Genomic DNA, 16,922 nt, shown 5'->3' on the forward strand with positions numbered 1-16,922 from the left:
CGTGACAGAACAACATGGCGTCCACAACAGGAGGAATTATTCTTGTCATTATCCTTTCAAGCAATCTTCACTCTACGTTACAATCTACATGCAGCCATTTTCAAGGACCTCCTCTACCGAACAGGCCCTTTATCACAGTTTGGCATACTCCGACAGAGCTGTGCAAAACGAAATGGAACGTTACTCTTGATTTTAGTGCATTCGATTTCGTAGTCAACCCTGACCAAACGTGGTGTGGGGAGCATATCGTGATATTTTACAACTCGCAGCTGGGTTTGTATCCTTATTATGATAGCAATGGGAAAGCAGTGAATGGAGGCCTTCCACAGGTAAATTCATCGCTACAAAAGTAAATTACTTTTTGTCTGGATAACATCTAATTCAGAGTCATATGTAGACGTCGACCTTGGAGCCTGGAAGCTTAAAAGTATGTTGTAACTTCGCCGTTAGACTCTTGCTCCTATGCTCCCTCTGAGAAGCCCCCTTCCCTCCCTCCCCTCATCTTTTATCGGTGAGCTCTATACTAGTTACAAATTACGGACTGGTTGGTATATTCGAAAATGGGGTAAAGAAATTTTAGCGTTGCAGGTATATATGTATGACTGACAATAGCCTCCGCGAGGCCCCACAATATTTTAATGCAAAAGGGTGAACTTTTGACTGAACGAGCTGAAACGTAAATACACGCCGAATTCGCCTCAGAGTGTTCAAAATTGTGTTTCCCGAGTACTAAACATGCAAAAATTTCCCGTGGAAGGAAACCTCTGACCCCTTTTCACCCCTGACCGCAGTAGCGCATACAAAAAAGAGTCTTGTATGTTTGATGTGGCTAATATTGAAAAATAAATCTCTTTCCCTGGACGTTTTGATAAATTTCTCAGTAGACCGTTCTGCTTCTTTAAGCTGGCCAACATGACCGCACACCTCACCATGGTTGAAAAAGACATTGCAGAAGTGATAAAAGATCCAGACTTTCAAGGCCTTGGCATAATTGATTGGGAGTTCTGGAGACCAATATTTGACAGAAATTGGGATAAACTTTCTATCTACAGGTTTGAGTTTGTATAATCACTGTTTGTAAACGTGGGGGATGTTATGACAAAATGGCTTACAACAAGTTCTGCTAAGCTAGACAAGGATAACTACCACTCAATTTCAAACTAAGCATGCGTGTTATGTTTATTTGTTTTCGTGTGTTTCTTTGTTGGTGTTTGTACTTATAATCCATGAAATATTTTTGCTCGCGCGTTATAAGTCTAAATGCATCACGTAATCGAATATGCCCTAGCTAAAACTGGGGAATATCCAAAGAGATACTCCAAATGATATTCCTCAATTTTCAAACCTTACGTCTACTAGATGAAAGCGTTCATTTCAAATTTAATTCAAGATGAAGGAACATTTAGCTATTGTTACACGAGAAGGAAAATGTTTGCTTGTTTGTAAAGTCGTACCAGAGAAAGCTGAAAAGTAAACATTCCACGAGCAAACTGTAAGCTTATCGTAAAAATTTTACAATTAGCGCGAAAATGTGTTCGTAGATTTGTCCCTGGACACTATATGCTCCTAGAGGCTCACAGTTCTCCTCGAGCTTCGTAGCTGTTCTGACTAAGGCTTTGTTTGCAGAAATAAGTCAATGGAGTTGGTCAAAGAAAGACATCCTTTGTGGTCAGACAGTCTTATCGAAGAAATAGCCCGCGTAGAATTTGAAACTGCAGCTCAACAGTTTATTGAAGACACCTTACTGCTCGCTCAAAAACTTCGTCCGAAGTCTGCTTGGGGTTTATACGGCTTCCCAAATTGTTACAACGACAATGACGCAAAACCTTACACCTGTAGTAAACAGACTATGCAGATGAACGATCAACTCTGGTGGATGTTTGAGTCTAGTTCAGCATTGTTTCCTTCAATTTACCTTTACAATGACAAGTCCCGAAATAACACGCTATTTGTGAAGTATAGATTATTGGAAGGCTTTAGACACTCAAAGAAACTAGATGGTCATTTCATTCCTGTCTATCCTTACGTTCGCATAACCTATCCAGATTCGCAGCTATATCTTAATGAGGTGAGTAATACCCCTTTTTTGTTGTTCTTGTTTTTTTTTTTCTCTTACCAACGAAGATCTCACGCATTCAGAAGTGAAAATATTACGTTGAGGACCTAGAAGATGAAAGTGGTTTCAATGTCTTTACCAGTGTAACCTTATGTAGAGGAATATATTATTTTCCATTAAGGGCGTTTCTGGAGGGAGAAAGGGGAAGTAGCGAAGGGGCGTTGGCCTTCCCTATTTTGGCTTCTTTTGGAGTGAATACCGATGCGGCATTTTTGTAAAAATGCGAGATCGTGCCCTTACCTTAGTATACCAGTTTGTTCTTTTTAAATTGTGAGGATTCGTTCAGTGGAAAGAGCATGAAAGTGGTATTTGGAAAATTGCAAAAAGACCTCTTAAAACGTAGGGTTATAGGAAGATTGTTTGCATTTTGCCGCAACCGAAACTCCATCAGGTTAAATTCGTTGCATTTTATGTATTTGTCTGTTTTCATATGAGGTGACGGGCGAGAAGAGTGGATTAGCCTGTACTTCATTAGCCAGGCGGCCGTACTTACCCCGGTTAGCGAGACAAGATGAATAACGTGTATTCTTTAATATTTCATTCGAGTATCGAGATAATGCTTACATATAAGAAAGTTTATTGTCCAGTCACTCCCACCATTTCATGCGATACACTAAATTGTTAGCACATAAAAGGGTGATGAATATAGATCTCGAAAACTGAGCCAGACCGTTTGAATCGTAGGCTCAAATGAGCAAAGCCTAAATTTTTCAAGCGTTCTACGTCTACTTGTCAATCTTCTTTGTGCAACAGGCCGATATTGTGGCAACAATTAGCCAGTCAGCCGAGCAAGGAGTCGCCGGCGTTGTTATATGGGGAGACCATCTGACAGAGAGGACAAAAACCGACTGTTTAGAGATTAAGACCTACATTGATAATTTTCTGGGACCAGTGATTAGAAACCTCACCACAATCACTCAAGCCTGCAGCCAAGAGTTCTGCAACTCCCATGGAAGGTGTACCTTCCAGCTGACACCTGTTGAGGGTATTCACTCCTCATTTCATGAATTTGCAAAGGATTTGACAGATCAGTGGAAATTTCAGAGCTGCAAATGTTACAATGGATGGAGTGGGGCGAACTGTGACCATCAAAATTAGAGCCCGACTCGAACTTACCACTGAATATTTTATATTTCATTTTGCACAAATTTTAGTATCTTTAAGCAGTATTCACGCAATCTCATGCGCTGATTTTGATGACCAGTTTTGCTACGAACGCTTTCACTCTCAAATTCTACACTAGTGGGGACGGACCATCAGAAAAGTTAGGATGGAAGTGGGGGAAGCCGGGGGTACTCTGTTGATAAGTGATCTTTTCAGACGAAAGCACTTGCAGGTTAACTCTTGGTCCTATACGATAATTAATCGTAGTTATCGTTCGTTTAAGTGACAAGTCCCCCTTTTACGCTTCAAGTGTTATTAAGTGAATTCGCAAACAGGTCATCCATTGACAGAGTTCGCAAGATGATTGACGGCTTCATGAAACGAAATAATTTTTTAATCCAAAGTTTGCGCGTTATCTAAATGCCCGATACGGTTATAGTATGGTCTTCCCATGGACATTTCACTTTTGCAACGTTCACGGCATAACGCACCAGAACGTAGTTGAATTTGACTGACACTGCACATGGTGAAGTCATGCATGTCGCTTTTTTGGGAGTGTTTTTTTCCCAAGAGAAGGTGTGGGAGAATAAAGAACGGTTGTGTTTATGGAAAGAAAGCCTGTGATTGTGATTTTGCTATACTAAACTTCTAATGCCACAGAGGCATTCCCGAAAACTGTTTTGTTGAGAAGAGTTTATCGCCAAGGTACTTTTTATATTGCAGGCCGCGCACAAACAAAAATGATAATGATAGTAACAAAGATCCATAACTGCGTCGAGTTACTTAAAAAAATGGACTATAATAAGAATTTTGTAGAATAAGAAAATAAGAATTCAATCTACATTTATTTACGATTTCTACATTGTTCTTTCATTTTTCTTGCATCACGTGCGACTCTTCAAATAAAATATCTACCACTGACTATGGACAGTTGCAAAATAATAGCTTCTGACTAGCTGAGCGCGTGGGCCGTGCAGTGAAAATTTTTTGCCCGAGGTTGTTGACCAAAACGACCGAGAGCCAATATTCTTCGGTTCGACTCGAGCGAGCGAGGTTAGTTAGTAGTTCATTATGTCACTCGGACTAAACTTGTTTAATTTGAATTTGCAGGATTACGTGACCAAACATACACGGCTATGACCGTTTCTGTAGATCTGCACATGTATCTTACCGAAGAGCTTTACCAGAATTACAATATGGTCGACTTCAACCTCCTGATGTTGTTGCTTTTTTTGTTTTAAAGCAAAAGAAACATTTTCTCAACGCAAGCTTCTTTTATTATTGGTTTTTTTGTGTCGAGAGTTAAAGTAGCAATCTGCGAGGTAAGGTCATTCGACAAGCAGGTAATATCTACATTCGGTGCAATTAAAAAGAGTTCCAAAATTGCCTCTCAAATCCCTCATTAACATATATATGAAGTATAGTAATAATTTTCGCAGGTGAGAAGCAATTGCAGCAACTGTAGAAAAGAAGCATGAAATAATTCAAGCTTCAACTAGAGCTGCGCGGGAAACACGGCTTTGTATTCTGTAGAGGCCTGAATTTTTTCAGCCTTCTTTCATGCAATTACTAAAATCACAGTTCACCTGCTTTACTTGATTTTCATCCGCAGGTCAAATGAAATTTATTTTATTGAAACAATTGTGATCAACACTCGTATGATAAACAGGAAATTACATGTCTACTTGTGCACGCAACTCTATCATTTCGTGTTGATATCATCGCTTATAAAATTCGTATCCACTGGTGGCAATGTGATATCAGTCGTATTTCTAAATAGATATTTTGAAATACCAGAATTTCTTCTGTTTGGAAAACATGTCATCTTCGCCGCGTGTACCGAACGTATTAATTATATCATCACGTGTGAAGATGGCAATTTCGTCATACTAAACAGTCATCATTTTTTTTTTGTTGAAAAATTATTAACATTACTAAGGATGAAGGAAAAGATTTGTTGAATTCTCTTGCTTTACTTTACGTCGGACGTTAAAGCTTTTCTGCGATCTCAATTAAAATGCAGGTAATCTCTGTATTTGTGTTTTTCAGTTTTTAATTGTCTCAGACTTAAAACATGTGACTAAAGCATACACTATAAATAAAAAGTTACATGGCTGTTTATAGATATGAATTTTTTTTTTTTTTTTCTGAAGCCTCTCAGCGGGCGGGAATCTTTTATCCTTGATCCGGTTACGTTGGCTAATCGCGAACTAGTAACCGGCTGCGACCAGCTTTTTAAATTATGCACCTCGGTTCAAAATTCTTTCCGCAAAATTCGTGGCAAAGGAGAAAAAACCGACATCGGCAGAAAAGTAGAAGAGTTACTAGGCAGTCTTAGTCAGTCCTTATGGGAAATTCAGAGCCCTTGGTCTTTAGTTCAGCTCTTGGCCGAGACTTCAGGCACTGCTTTTACCCATATAGACCCCCTGCCCATTAAATAACATATATTTATTTTATTTATCTTCTCGTGTCAATAGTTATAGCTTCCTTCTGTTGCCTCCCCCACTTGGGAGAGACATTGATCTATTATAAAGAAAAATTTCAGTTTTCACCATTAAATTCGGGAGAAACGTGAGCACCAAAAGTTTCTCTGACGAGAAAGTCAAAATTGACGCTTTACTGATGTCACAAACCATATTTAACTTCTCAAGAACCAACACAGAAGTGAGACATCTCTAGGGTGTTACTTCGGTAACACTGAAAGTATTTGGGACATTAAATAGATTTTGAATAGCTAGCCTGATGATATCACGTTCAAGTTACTTCGGTAACACTGAAAGTATTTGGGACATTAAATAGATTTTGAATAGCTAGCCTGATGATATCACGTTCAAGTTATATTTCAAGTTTAGTTCAATATTATGGGAAAGGCATGGCAAAAAGTATCGCCCATAAAGTCCAATGTGCTTGGGTTTGCCAGAGGGAAAACAATTTTATCGCCAAACGCTATATCTCCGCAGCAAGAACGTGTTGTGTTAGAGTAAATCGCTGCTTGGTTTTTGTCAACGAAATAAAAACTATGAAAGTGCCACCAGCCTTCTGTAGGGTCTCGATGAGGTGATGGCTTTTACGGCTAACGGTTAATTTTTTGGCCAATTTACGGCTAACGGTTCACATTTTTCAATTGTGGTCATCAGAAATCTTTTTATGCGTTTAATTTTTTTTTTACGACTAATGGTTGAAAATTTGTCAATTTTTTTTCCCCTAACCGCTAATTTTTTTTTTACCGTTTTACGGCCATCGGTTGACCCAATTAAGACCCTCTATCTGATATCAAATATTTTGGAAAGCCTCAGCAATGTCCCTCTGATTCATTTTCACACAATGCGGAGAAAAAAAGCTCTTTTTTTCTGTACTGTTAGACGGTGGCCACAAATTGAATCCTTCTTGATAAAACCTTCCCAGGCCTGCTGATGTTCTCTTTGTCATCAAAAGCTGTTATAGATGAGATGGCCCCAATTTTGCCCCCACTTGAATCTTTCCTCAAAAACCGCTTGCATAGTGGTAATGAACTTCTAAGACTGGAGCGGAATTTCTTAAACAGTAAGAAGTAAATAAGTGGGTTGTAACATGGGGCTGTTTTAGCAAAAAGAGCAGGTAAGGTGGCCACCAAGGGAGATATAGCAGGCTCCGGTGCTCGTATGATGGCATAAAGCGATACAGCGGCATACGGTGTCCATGCGAATAGGAAACAAAATGACATAATGCATGCCATTCGAGCGGTTCTTGATTCTGCTAAAATCATTTCTAAAGTTGAAGCAGCGCACTCTCCCCAAATATTATGCGCAGTTTGAGTCATTCTTTTCACGTTGCGGTAGACAGAGCAGTATGAGGCAACCATGGTAATAAAAGGTGCTAAGAAGAAAAGAACGAAGATGCAACAAATGTAAGCAACAGCACTTGGATCAGAACTTTGCCAGTCAATCGAGCAAACCGAGCGTCCTCCCTCAGGGGCATACCCTGACCAGCCAATCAGAGGCAAGCTGCTCCAGATTAGCGCAAACAACCAAAGTCCAACAATGATGTATTTTAACTTGTTGAAAATGGAAAATGAGAAAGAAAACTTAATTACAATGGCGCGCTCGATGGCGAAAGTGGCATGGTGTAGCATTGTGCCAAAGGATAAAAACGTCACAATGAAGCCGTAACACGAACAGGTCGTTCCAGTAGTTTGCCAACTTTTTGATAAAATGCCAATAACCCCCAACGGATATGCTACCACTGCTTGTATCCAGTCGCCAACAGCTATGCTAAGAATAAGAATGTTTGAGTGCGAGCGAAGGGAGCTGTCCTTCGTGAATACAAAAAGCACAAGAGTATTAAAAATGAATGCTATTACAGCGAGGACAACATACACGCTGGCAATTGCGTAATAGACCTGTTCACCAAGTTCTTCTGTTGCTTGTGAATCCTCAGTCCCATTTCTGACATTAGGTATCACTTTTTCTGTTGGAAGGTTCATGATGTGTCGTACCTAGAAAGGAAGACAGAAACTTGAAGTATAAATTCACTGCTTCATATATTCGTCTTGCGTTCATCAATACTTACACTTAATACTGCCCAAAGACCCTCCTAAGAAAAGGGCAAACAAAATCTTGCATTCGTGTGTATATTCGAAAGGGGATTCCGTGGCAAGAAAGAATTTTCATCTATTTGGTAACTCTGAAAAAGTAGGCCTTAATTGAAATATGGTGACATTAGGAAGAAACTTGGAAAACTAATTCAATGCTCTAAATATGCAAAAAAGATATTAATTCAAATGGTAACTACGCTAAGGGAGATCTTACTTAAATATGGTAACTATGAAAAATAAAATATATATGACTAACTTCTGACAATTTAAATTACCATACCATCTTCATATGTGTAGACGTTTGTTTAAACTGATTTGTATATATCCCAACGAGACTAACATGTCGATGGTCAACAGGGTAAATTAGTATTATCACAGTGAATTGATAACGTTACTTGGCCACCGTTAAGAGTCTAAAAACTGACGTTTCGAGCGTTAGCCCTTCGTCATAGCGATTGGAGAAATCGTGGGTTGTGTGTGTGTTTATATGCGGAAAATGGAGCTACGCTATCGGTGAGACGAGAAAACAAGAACAAATTAGAATAAGAGAGATGGCAGAGCAATAAATTAATTGAATGAAAAGCGCTCGTTGTTAGGGAAAGGCCGCAAACCGCCATGCGCTGCTGAGAATGTTCAGGGAAATAAAAGTGTCTAGCGACTGGTTTGGATGCGTCCTTGTCATTTCTTTCTACATCGCGAAGGTGTTCTCGGGTCGGTCACTTAGTTGTCTTCCTGTTTCACCAATGCATAACTTTTACATTAAGAGCAAACTATGCAGTAGATGATATTGGCGGAGGAGCGCGAACGGTATTTCCCTTCTCAGTCGTTTGTTGTGCTGACTATAGATCAATTTGTTGGGCCCGGTGGTGGCCCACTTGAACGACAGAAACAGGATAGCCATGGCAACCTATCAACTGCGTTGCTGCGTCGGTGGGCGAGTATAAGAGATTAGAGTGTCTCGCGACTGGTTTGGATGCGTCCATGTCATTTCTTTCTACATTGTGAAGGTGTTCTCGGAATCGGTCAGCTAGTCGTCTTTCTGTTTCATCATGTAGAAGAGCAAGCTATGAGGTAAAATGACATTGGCGGAGGTACAAAGAGCTTCCACACGTGAATTTTGTCAGGTGCGCGAGGTAGACAAAATATGTAAATAAAATGAAAAACGAGGCCCAAGATTCACCTTGTTACTTTTTGTGTTCATCTTCGCATCCATCACAGGTCAAGAATTCCATATCTTTTACACAGATTCTCAGACTTCGTCGTTTATATAGTGACGACTATATAAACATCAAAAGTTTAACTGAGGGCAACGGTCTGTGCACCAGTGTTTACTATAAACCAACAGATTTACATAGTTACTTGCTGTATTCATATTCGCATTCATCACACGGCAAGAATTCCATACCTTTTTCACAGTTTCTCAGACTTCGTCGTTTACGCAGTGACGACTCTGATTTTTCCGAAAAATCAGAGGCAATGTGCCAGTTTTTCGATAAACGTGGCTATCCTGTTTCTGTCGTTCAGGCAGGCCGCCACTTCGCCCAACAAATTGATCGATAGCTAGTAGTACAACAGCTGAGAAGGAAAATTTTGATCGCATTCCATTCACTCTCACATTTCGCCCTCACAACCACGCAGTTAAATCTATTATTCTTAAAAACTTTAAATTACTCCAAAACGATTCAGAAACTAGTATTATCTTTTCGCAAACTGCACTAATTTCATTTAAACGCGACAAAGCATAGCCAACTTTTTTGGTCAGAAGCTCATTTCAAATCAATAACCAACCTGGAACTTTTAACGTAGAGAAAATGTCTGGACCCAAGAGATCCATTAAGATCACCGATCATTTTACGTGTACTTGCGCTAATGTCATCTACTGCATAGTTTTCACGTATTGTAAAAAGTTATACATTGGTGCAACAGGAAAACGACTATAGGTGACCGACTCCGAGAACACATTCTGACAAGGACGCATCCCGCAAACCAGTCGCTAAACACTTTAATGTCTATAACCACTCTAGCATATGGCAGTTTGCAGCCTTTCCCTATATCTAGACATTTAGGAGAGCCGAAAAACTCTAGAGCAAAAATTTATCTTTCAAATCGGCACTCTTACTTCCCACGTGAACAACGAGTGCTTTTCATTCAGCTAACTTATTTTAGAGAAAAGTGATTTTCGTCGTGTCGCGAGCGTGGGACATAGAAAAAAATCGTGAGTCCACCACGAGGTTTCCTCATGGAGACTCAGAATTTTATCTTTTCCCCACGCTCGTGACAAGACGAAAAACATCTTTTGTGACTGCGGCAATCGTAACTTCTCAACACCACAATTACTGATAAAATAGACGATTTATTGACGGTGAACGATGTAGGTTGAAACTTAAAAATAATAAATGAATACAAAATTACAACAATTGATTAAGTAAAGGTGATAAGAAAGAAATACACTGAGCCGACTTGAAACGACAACACTTACATTGTTACGATTACTGCAAAACTGCGCTTGACGAAAAAACACTATCCGAAGACGAAATGAAGAATGAAGGAACTACTTGAAAGCGAACTGCGACTAGCGCGACAACCGAAAAGAAAAGGCCTTGAATAGAGAAAACTAAGTATATATACGTACGAAAAACTAAAAATTAATGCATGCGAAAACGATTAACTGAAAATGTAATTGACGCCAATAATTGCGAAAGAAACATAACAAACGAAAGTATGTGATAAGGAAAACAACAGAAGCTAACTAACCGGTGAAAATACACTAATAGACGACAAGGAACAATAACAACACAAAAAAGACACCCTAATGAATGATTGACTACATTCCGCACGCTAAGATCTTACATCTTTCCCTATTTCTTTACCGAGCCTATCATCTCTCTTATTCTATTTACCAACTTATTCTTGTTTTCTCGTCACCATATTCCCACCAATAGCGTAGCTTCATTTTCTGCATATAAACACACAAACAACCCACAACTCCTCCAATCGCTCTGACAAAGGGCCAACGCTCGAAACGACAGTTTCTAAACTCTTCTCGGTGGCTAATTTACGTTATGAACCCAACTGATAATACTAAATTACCCTTTTATACTCTCCTACCGACGCACCACCACAGTTTCTTTAGAAACTTACCCCCTGTATTCATGTTGATGGTCTACTTGTCTTCTTATGCTCCGCCTGAAGGTTAGAAAGCCTCAAATATTTAGTGCTGGCACTCATTGAACTTAACAGAATATCTCTCAAAAAATTACGACTAAACATAACGCCTTTTGCGGGGGTTTCAATAAAAGCAGTCAGCGGTCAACTGGGGTCCATAAGATTTCTTACCGCCATCTCTTTAGCTAACAGACAGTTTCTCATGTTTGGGTTTGACCCTGCAGCCAATTTCAGGGTACAGCCTCCCATTATACCATCGGCAGCCGCTTACGGAAAAAAGTTTTGAAACCTCTGCTGTTGTATGAGGATGCATAGTTGCTTTTCCTTAATTTGTCGTTAATTTTAATACCGGAGGAATTATATCTTTCTGAAAGAAGCACTTACCACGGGCATGCAGCTGTCATAACCATTGACATTTCCATGATCACTTTGTGCCAATAATGAAACGGCAATGATGAAATCAAAAGGGACGAGCTCAAGTTTTGCCAGCCTTACCTTTACGAATGGTTCGTGTAACCTGATTGGTTCGTCTACTGTTAGTATTACAATTGGTTCTCAGTGTCACGTGAGAATCGTTGGTAACGGTTCATCAATTTTAATCCGTCAGTTGTTCTGTTCGGTTCTTTAGCCACGTTTTAACATATCTGAACAATGAAAAGTACGTTGTTTCAAGTAATCCTGACACGGATTTTGATAACCAGTTTTGATACGAACGCGTTACTCTCAAATCCTACATAACTATAGGGAGGACCATCAGAAAAGGGGAAAGTTAAAGATCAAAGTTTATTGAATGAGTCAGGGCTGAGAAAATTAAAGATGCTTTTACAGCTGTAGAGCTTTCTGGCCTGCTCAATTTTATAGCCTTACGTAATGGATGTTTAGAAACTGCCGAAACAAACTGAAATAACTTTAAAAATTTGATTTGATCTTGAATTTGTCTTCATGTGATAACCCTTTGACCCCTAAGAGTGGGTAGCATAAAATATCATCCCAGAATCACTCATAAAGGTCCTGAAAATAAAAGAAATGATCGCCAACTGACGAAGCTCTTGTTTAACAAGTTGTTAAACAAATTCTCCCCGTCAGAACCTCAGGGAATGTATAGAGATCAGCGTGGAGAATATGCATAATGATGTTAGGGTGTAAAGGGTTAAGGGAATTCTATTATCATCCAGGATATCTTGAACAGTGATCACTCCTTTATCTGTCCAATTTCTTGAGAAAAAGCTATTTCCTTCAAGAATAACTTCACTATTATTAGAAAGAATTAGATCATGACCATTGTCGCAGTTGTATAGGTTCCTTAGTTCCTTGAAAATTGTCCAATATTCTTCATAAAAAGGTGGTTTATCTGTTTTCTCTTGAAATCTGGAATCATAACTACATCACAGAAGCAAGTTTAGTCCACCGTATTTTTGGAAAAAAGTAGGTTGCAATGGATTTCCAAGTTTCTGTAACATTCGAGTTACAATGGATATCAATTAAACACCTTGAAATCCAGGCTAAACGCAAAGATTTAAATTAAGTATGTGGATCCGGCGCCCGCAATCTCCCACTCATACAGTCTTGGTGCACGACATTTCTTTTTATGTTGTCTTGTTTCTTATCCCAATTAACAATTGGTTCATACATCAGCGTGCGTTCATCGAGATATGAAAAACACGGGAAGTTTGGAGAGCACGAAAGATGCGTAAGAGTTGCTCTCGGCTATGCTTCGAGCAACTCCAGCTTCTTGAGTGCCCTCCAAACTTCGCACGTGCTTCATATGACGCATGAACCAATTGTTTTATAACAATTTCAATTTTTTTTTTCTCGAGGGATTTGTTTGCTGACGTTATGAGCGTGTACAATAGGAATAGGAAACACGCTCACGCAATTGAATTTGATCAGACCAATTTACTAGCTATGTTATAAATAGAAATTGAAAATGGCTCTCTTATTTCGAGAGATATTGTCTGGACTGATGTCTAACAAAGACGCTGAGTATACAATTTGCGAGATTCCCATGGCCAAGCTTTAAACAATAAGGCATTCCCTGAAGAGGAAAAGATTGCGTTCTCTCGTTATGTCTAGCTTGATATACAACTTATAAATTTTTCTAGTTACACTTTTTTTGCCGTTTTTCTGTTTGTCGTAAGAAATACAAATTCCAAGGGCTCGCGCTGGTTCATTAGTCCAGTTTGTTCTTTTCTGCGTCTAAGATCCGATCCAAATTGTTCTGATTTTTACCCAGATTTACTTTAAGTCTAGCCTGATGATAAGTGATGAAGCTGAAGAAATTAAACAGCGTTGGCACAGAAAATGATGTTCTTAAGAAATAGATGCACGATGTTCCGTGTTATACATTTTTATAGCCTCAGTACTCCTTGTTCCTTATCTTTGCAAACGTAGGGAGATGGACGGCAGTAACTGTCGAGATTCTTAATTCTAAGAATAATTTTCTGAGGGAGACGCCATTACACGAGTACACTTCAGTTATGCTCTGGTAAAATGATTTCATCAGATGGACCGCGTACGCTTTTGTTTTCTCGTAATTGCCCTCGGACTTAGGAAGTAAAACTATTACGAAACTGCAATGATGTAATTTCAAATTTGTTTTATTAAAAAAATTGTGATCAACATTCGTATGATAAACAGGACATCAAAGGTCCGCTTGTGCACGCACTTTTATCATTTTGTGTTGATATCATCTTTTATATAATTCACATTCACCGGCGGCCATATTTTATCCTCTGTCTAGTTAGACATTGATGAAATACCAGAATTTCTTCTGTTTGGAAAACATGACATCTTTACCGCGCACACTGAACGTCCCAATCTCGTCATGCTTGAAGGTCTATCGCCATCTCGCGAAAGGGTTTTTTTCGTTTTATCTTTACGTCTGAGGTTGAAGCCTTTCTGCGGCCTCAAATAAAACGCGAGTAAATTCTGCATTCGTGTTTGTTTAAGTTATCTCTGACTTGAAAGACAAGCCAGAAGAAAACAAAAAATTAAACATAAAATGTCTGTTTTATGGATACAAATCTCTTTTTTTTCAGCGGGTTGAAATCTTAAGTTCTCGATTCTGAAAGGCTAATCGCATCCTTGTAACTGGTCAACCTTTACAATACGGACCACGGTCCCAAAAATGCGTAACAAAGGAGGAAAAAGCAAAACCGCAGACATGATTGATAAAGTTAATGGTTTAGGTCGGTCCTTATGGGAGACCAATGTGCCCTTGGTTTCAAGCTAGGCATTCCGCTGAGTCCTTGTGCAATTTCTCCCATAACAGACCTCCTGCCCGGTGGATAACATACACTTATTCACGGATCTTCTCATGTCGATAGTTATAGTTTTCTTTTGTTGTCTCGCCTACTTGAGATATTGATCTCTAATCACGAAAAAATATCAGTTTCCACAATTCATTCGGGCAGCCCGAGCAATGAAAGCATCTCTTTAAGGAGGAATTCAAACTTGTTCTTGACTCTCATTTATTGGCTCCAGTCCACATGAGAACATTGGTCCAAGAACTCCCAAAAAGACGGTTAGTCTGATGATATTTCAACCTTTTTATATATATCAGGTTTTGCTCAATACCTTGGGACGTACATCGCAAAATTAACTTTGAAAGGTAATGAAAAAAGAAGCGGAAAAGTAACGCTAATAAGCACCAGGTTTGGCATGTCAAAAAAAAAAATAAAAAATTCCTTTGGTTTCCCAGACTTATCGTATCAGGAAGCCAGTATCGTTTGAGAATGAATCATTGTTTGGTTTCCGTTTGCCAAATAACGGCTATACAACTGATCATTAACATCAGCTTTATGACATCAAACCTTTTTCAAGGTCACTGGAAGCTTCCTCTGATCATATGATCTGATGAAAAAACAAGGTGACAAAAAGCGATTTTCTTTTGTGTCATCAGATGGTGACCGCATCTTGAACCTGTCTTGGTAATACTTCATTAGGCTTGCTGGTGTTCTCTTTATCATCAGAAGCTGTTAAACGTGAAATCACCTCCATATTTCCCCCACTTGATTCTTGTCTCAAAAAGCGCCTGCAGATTGGTAATGGCCTCAGCACTTTTCTGAGACTGGAGCGGAATTTCTTAAACAGCAAGAAGTAAATAAGCGGGTTATAACACGGGGCTGTTTTAGCAAAAAGAGCAGGTAAGGTGGCCATCAAGGGAGATATGGCAGGCTCCGGTGCTCGTATGATGGCATAAAGTGATACAGCGGCATACGGTGTCCATGCAAATAAGAAACAAAATGACATAATGCATGCCATTCGAGCGGTTCTTGATTCTGCTAAAATAGTTTCTAAAGTTTGAGCAGCGTACTCTCCCCAAATATTATGCGCAGTTTGAGTCATTCTTTTCACGTTGCGGTAGATAGAGCCGTATGCGGTAACCATGGTAATAAAAGGAGCTAAGAAGAAAAGAACGAAGATGCACCAAATGTAAGCAACAGCACTTGGATCAGAACTTTGCCAATCAATCGAGCAAACCGAGCGTCCTCCCTCAGGGGCATACCCTGACCAGCCAATCAGAGGCAAGCTGCTCCAAATTAGGGCAAACAACCAAAGTCCAACGATGATGTATTTTAATTTGTTGACAATGGAAAATGAGAAAGAAAACTTAATTACAATGGCACGTTCGATGGCAAAAGTGGCATGGTGTAGCATTGTGCCAAAGGATAAAAACGCCACAATGAAGCCGTAACATGAACAGGTCGTTCCGGTCGTTTGCCAACTTTTTGATAAAATGCCAACAACCCCTAAAGGATATGCTACCACTGCTTGTATCCAGTCGCCAATAGCTATGCTAAGAATAAGAATGTTTGAGTGCGAGCGAAGGGAGCTGTCCTTCATGAATACAACAAGCACAAGAGTATTAAAAATGAATGCTATTACAGCGAGGACAACATACACGCTGGCAATTGCGTAATAGACCTGTTCGCTAAGTTCTTCTGTTGCTTGTGAATCCTCAGTCCCATTTCTGACATTAGGTATCACTTTTTCTGTTGGAAGGCTCATGATGTGTCGTACCTAAAAAAGAAGGAAGAGACTTGGAGTATTAATTCACTGCTCTAAATATTCGTCTTGCGTTTATCAATATTTACACTTAATGCTGCCCAAAGACCCTCCATCGAAATAGCGAACAAAATCTTGAATTAATATGTATATACGAAAGGCGGTTACGTGGTAAGAAAGATCTTAATTTTTATGTTAACTATGGAAGAGGAGACCTTATTTCAAATATGGTTGCTTTGAAGAATTAAAAAAATATCTGGCGTAATCTTCTGATAAATTACCATAGCATGTTCTTGTAAACAGACGTTTTTGAAACTGATTTGCATATATCCTTACTAGAAAAACATGTTCATGGTTTACCTGTTCTTCTTTTGCTAAAAAGGTTAAAAGGCCACGAAAATAAGTGTTTGCTCTTTTGAGATGCCACTCAGTGAACTTTACAGATTGACTCATCTCCCCAAAACGAACGACCAAGCATAATGCCTACCGCAAGAGTTTTGATAAATTCGGTTACCGTGGGTCTATCGCGACTCATATGATCTCTTACCGCAGTCTGTTTAGGCCGTGTGTTTGTGTCTCGCCTTACGGCCTAGAGCACAACCGCCTATAAAACCGTCAGCAGCCGCTTATGGTTGAGATCACTGAAACCCCCTGCTATTATGTGTTGTTGCATAATCGAATTTCCTTAATTTGTCGGGAATCTGAATACCGGAGGTATTACATAACCGTTTTAAAAAGAGTACTTTCTGCAGGTAGCTGTCAAAATCATTGGCCTTTGATCAATTTATGCCAATAGTGAAACAGCAATGATGACATCAAAAGGGAAGAACTCAAGGTGGTAAAGTTTTATGCTAGCCTTAGTCTTACTTCTGGCCGAGTTTCAAAAACTGATTGGTCAGTTTCTTTGCATTGTCATTGGCTGTAATGATTCTTTAGTGGCGGTTGATAACCCTATAG

The 16,922-nt window shown here is 39.3% G+C and overlaps 3 protein-coding genes across 6 annotated transcripts; 1 reads left to right on the forward strand and 2 right to left on the reverse strand.

Moving 5' to 3' along the window:
- LOC131771346 (hyaluronidase-1) lies at positions 1-5,209 on the forward strand. Its single transcript, XM_059087124.2, has 4 exons — positions 1-329; positions 904-1,052; positions 1,627-2,068; positions 2,870-5,209. Exons 1-4 carry the CDS (start codon positions 15-17, stop codon positions 3,212-3,214), a joined length of 1,251 nt encoding a protein of 416 aa, XP_058943107.2. The 5' UTR covers positions 1-14; the 3' UTR covers positions 3,215-5,209.
- A 1,242-nt stretch (positions 5,210-6,451) lies between these two features.
- On the reverse strand, positions 6,452-11,038 carry LOC131771382 (visual pigment-like receptor peropsin). 3 transcript variants are annotated; one of them, XM_059087164.2, is made up of 2 exons: positions 10,935-11,038; positions 6,452-7,694 (listed from the first exon to the last, which is right to left on the reverse strand). In XM_059087164.2, exon 2 carries the CDS (start codon positions 7,680-7,682, stop codon positions 6,579-6,581), a length of 1,104 nt encoding a protein of 367 aa, XP_058943147.2. In that variant the 5' UTR covers positions 7,683-7,694; positions 10,935-11,038; the 3' UTR covers positions 6,452-6,578. The 3 variants fall into 3 exon arrangements, with proteins under 3 accessions (XP_058943147.2, XP_058943146.2, XP_058943145.2); XM_059087163.2 differs by lacking the exon at positions 10,935-11,038 and adding an exon at positions 9,199-9,282; XM_059087162.2 differs by lacking the exon at positions 10,935-11,038 and adding an exon at positions 7,769-7,907.
- Positions 11,039-14,601: 3,563 nt separating this feature from the next.
- Positions 14,602-16,691, reverse strand: LOC131771364 (visual pigment-like receptor peropsin). 2 transcript variants are annotated; one of them, XM_066173276.1, is made up of 2 exons: positions 16,513-16,691; positions 14,602-15,980 (listed from the first exon to the last, which is right to left on the reverse strand). In XM_066173276.1, the coding sequence occupies exon 2, from the start codon at positions 15,966-15,968 to the stop codon at positions 14,856-14,858; it is 1,113 nt and encodes a 370-aa protein (XP_066029373.1). In that variant the 5' UTR covers positions 15,969-15,980; positions 16,513-16,691; the 3' UTR covers positions 14,602-14,855. The 2 variants fall into 2 exon arrangements, with proteins under 2 accessions (XP_066029373.1, XP_058943127.2); XM_059087144.2 differs by having other exon boundaries at positions 16,326-16,691.
- Positions 16,692-16,922: the final 231 nt, after the last annotated feature.

This window comes from Pocillopora verrucosa, chromosome 10 (assembly GCF_036669915.1).
Source record: "Pocillopora verrucosa isolate sample1 chromosome 10, ASM3666991v2, whole genome shotgun sequence".
Classification (NCBI taxonomy): Eukaryota; Metazoa; Cnidaria; class Anthozoa; order Scleractinia; family Pocilloporidae; genus Pocillopora; species Pocillopora verrucosa.